This window comes from Theobroma cacao, chromosome 7 (assembly GCF_053813885.1).
Source record: "Theobroma cacao isolate CCN51 chromosome 7, ASM5381388v1, whole genome shotgun sequence".
NCBI lineage: Eukaryota > Viridiplantae > Streptophyta > Magnoliopsida > Malvales > Malvaceae > Theobroma > Theobroma cacao.
Genome location: NC_142645.1, coordinates 36992083 through 36995766, shown reverse-complemented (window position 1 = coordinate 36995766; position 3684 = coordinate 36992083). Strand labels below are relative to the sequence as shown.

The 3684-nt window shown below is 36.8% G+C and overlaps 1 protein-coding gene across 2 annotated transcripts; it reads left to right on the top strand.

Moving 5' to 3' along the window:
- The first annotated feature begins 870 nt into the window (after positions 1 to 870).
- Positions 871 to 3215, top strand: APL (Homeodomain-like superfamily protein). Of its 2 annotated transcripts, none has more exons than XM_007022723.3 (6): positions 871 to 1229; positions 1345 to 1421; positions 1577 to 1634; positions 1782 to 1836; positions 2049 to 2118; positions 2274 to 3215. In XM_007022723.3, exons 1-6 carry the CDS (start codon positions 1061 to 1063, stop codon positions 2925 to 2927), a joined length of 1083 nt encoding a protein of 360 aa, XP_007022785.3. In that variant the 5' UTR covers positions 871 to 1060; the 3' UTR covers positions 2928 to 3215. The 2 variants fall into 2 exon arrangements, with proteins under 2 accessions (XP_007022785.3, XP_007022784.3); XM_007022722.3 differs by having other exon boundaries at positions 872 to 1229; positions 2076 to 2118.
- Positions 3216 to 3684: the final 469 nt, after the last annotated feature.

Sequence of the window (3684 nt, the reverse complement as noted above, 5' to 3'; positions counted from 1 at the left end):
CGACTAATGAAACTATCTATAGGTTAATTTCCTAGTAATAAATCCTGCATGGCAAACTTGGGCAAGGAATCCAATACCTAGCTAAGAATCTCTTAATCATAAAATTTTGGTGTCAATTGTATCATGACAACCTTTTTCTAGGTAATGACATAAAAGGATGTCTTCGTTTTCCAAACCATCCATCATGATACATACAGATTGAGAACTTCATTATAACCTAAAAAGGGAGTTGTACTATGAAACCAAGAAATTAGTCATGTACGTATATATATATATATATATATATATAAATATATGGATATATGGCATACACTAATAAGATAGTGAGTTATTAATTTATATATATGTATAAATAATGAGAGGAGATGAGAATGGGCTGACGAAACAAGGGTAGAAGTGGAACATATTGGTCATCATGATTGCAAGAGGGGTCTAAGTCTCGGTCATATCCTAATACTCAAAAAGCTTCACATGGTATAGAAGAATAACTCCACAAAGATACACTCTTCTTTTGGTGATGACAAAAGATAGATTACTCTCAGTCTGAGACATAACAGACATGTACATTCTAACAATGCTTGTGTAAAAGTTTCCATCTTTCTTTCCCACTCGTCTTTTCTTTGTGAAATGTGGTTCAACAGCCAACACTTCTTTTGTAATTTGGCAGCTGTATATCTGTCATGTCAGTGTAATGTAATACTATTGTATTGTACGTACGCGGATGATGATATCAGTGGTTTTAGTTTAGAGTATCTTTTTCTTTCTTTGGTAAAGGAAGGGGGTGCATGTTATGTTAGAATAGGTGCGCTTTATTGTTTTCTTTGTTTTTGTATTAGATATATATATCACTAGTATTTTTTTTCATTTTATCAAGAGAAAACTTGTGGCTTAGTCTTTCTAGTTGAAAAACCACCGAGCCCAACCCTCTCTTCTCTTCTTCAAAAACGCACCCTATTCCTCCCTATTTGCATCGCATTTGTTCTTGAATCTCTTTGGGTATTCTCGCAGCCGCTTAGAGAGAGAGAGAGAGAGAGAGAGAGAGAGAGAGAAAGTTGTGAGAATGTTCCAACCCAAGAAGCCCTCAACTATGAATTCCCATGATAGAGCCATGTGTGTTCAAGGGGACTCTGGCCTCGTGCTCACCACAGACCCCAAGCCTCGCCTCCGTTGGACGGTCGAGCTTCATGAACGCTTTGTCGATGCTGTTACTCAGCTTGGAGGACCTGATAGTACCTTCCTTATCTATCCCTATTAGTTGCTTTAAACATTTCTCATAGACATGAATGTTTTTGGAATCAATCTTCTTCATGTTGGCTGATTGATTTAATTGCTTAACTTTGACAGAGGCCACACCAAAAACAATCATGAGAGTTATGGGTGTAAAGGGTCTTACGCTTTACCATCTCAAGAGCCATCTCCAGGTTTGAATACAACAACAATAGTTCATGCTTGCTTTAGCTTTTTCTTCCAGCACTTTTGTGAACTTGTCCATGTACCCCTTTTTTTTTTTTCTTTTAATTCCTCTTTTCCTTTTTGCTTCCTTTGATCGTAATTTTAATTCTTCTTGCTGGATTAGAAATTCAGGCTTGGAAAGCAACCTCACAAGGAATTCAATGATCACTCTATAAAAGATGGTAAGAGAGGTGGACTCTTCTTTCTAGGGTTTTCTTTATTAACACATATACACTCTTTTTTGTTTTCATTTTATTACTATATAACTATTCATGCATGTACCTACATGCTTATTTCTCTTCCTGTTTTCGTGGGAGCTTTGGCGCTAGATCTTCAAAGAAATGCGGCATCTTCCTCAGGCATGATAGCTCGTAGCATGAACGAGTACGTATTGATTAAATTGTTGTGATTTTAGTTTCAAGATTCACAACTTGATGAACTTTAACACATATATAGAGGTGTTTTAAAAGAAAATACTGGGAGACAGAATTCACTTAATTTTGTCTGTTTTTTCTTCCTCTTTTTCATCATTCTTGTTTGGGGGTGTGGGGTTCGGATTTTGTTGTGGAATGTGTGTGCGAAACTGTATATAACAGTAACTCACACATGGTTGATGCGACTAGGATGCAAATGGAAGTGCAGAGAAGAATTCATGAGCAATTGGAGGTATGCACAGATTCTTCTCAACAGATCAATATATATTCTTTCTTGCTTGTTCACTAGATAGAAATCTTCTGGGGATCGGGCTTGCGAAAGGATATATCATTCTTTTGGACTATTTTCTTTGGATGAATCCTTCATGGACTTATCATGCCTGGCAGGTGCAAAGACACCTTCAACTGAGGATTGAGGCTCAAGGCAAGTATATGCAGTCCATATTGGAAAAGGCTTGTCAAACCCTAGCTGGCGAAAACATGGCCGCAGGAGGCTATAAGGGTATGGGAAATCAAGGAGTTCCCGACATGGGAGCGATGAAAGATTTTGGTCCTCTCAACTTTCCACCATTTCAAGACCTCAATATTTATGGAGGTGACCAGCTTGATCTTCAACAGAACATGGACAGACCATCACTCGATGCTTTCATGCCGAATAATGATAACATTTGCCTTGGAAAGAAGAGGCCTAGCCCTTATAGCGGTAGCGGCAAGAGTCCTCTGATCTGGTCTGATGAGCTCCGACTGCAGGACTTGGGAACAGCTGCATCATGTCTAGGACCGCAAGATGATCCTTTCAAAAGTGAGCAGATTCAAATTGCACCACCTTCAATTGATAGAAGTACTGACCTAGATCCTATATCAGACATTTATGAAGCAAAGCCGGTACTTTCCGGCGATGGCATGGGTGACAAGAAGTATGAAGCGTCGCCAAAGCTGGAAAGGCCATCACCAAGAAGAGCACCGCTTCAGGCAGACAGGATGAACCCTATGATAAATAGTGGTAGCGTGGCACAAGGGAGAAATTCGCCATATGGATGAATTGCTAACATTTTACTTGGACCGCACGTAAGTGACTTAAGGATTAATTATGCTCCCCTCAGTCTGATATTTCATTAGGGTTTTAGTAAATTATATTATATTTATTACAATAGGGTTTTGTCTCAGCTATATGATAATGCCATGCATATGCATGCATGCATGGCAATAATCTTTGTTAGTTAAAATTAATTGTTACGAATTTAGTACATCAATTTGTACTTTCCCATGATCCTTATATGACTTATTGATGAATTTTACTAGATATTTATCATCTTTGAAGCTTCTCAATCTGATTGCACTTTTTTGTTTATGCCGTGTATGCCTATTTGAACTTGACAAAACAGAAAATTCATTCTCTTTCCCTTCGTTTTTTTAAATCAACCGATAATTTTACTTTTTCATATTCTAAATTTATTTCTTGTGTTTTTTCTTAATTTATTATGAAAATCAAACTAAAGATAATGGAAATGGGATGAAGGAATTAATACATACCATATTTCTTCACCAATTTAAAATTAAAGTCATTAATTGAATTTATTTTTTGTCTTCAGTGCTAGCAGCTAGAAGTATAAATATGAATTTTGCTAGTTGTCCATTCAACGGTATTGTTGCGTTGCGTAAGAGGAGATGGTCTAATTTCATCAATCTTGCATCTATCATGTTTGCGTGTTAGATCTCAAATCTTTCAAAAATATTTATATATTTATTTGATATGAGGAAGGAAGAATTTGAATCCAACTTTTTTAATAAATACTCA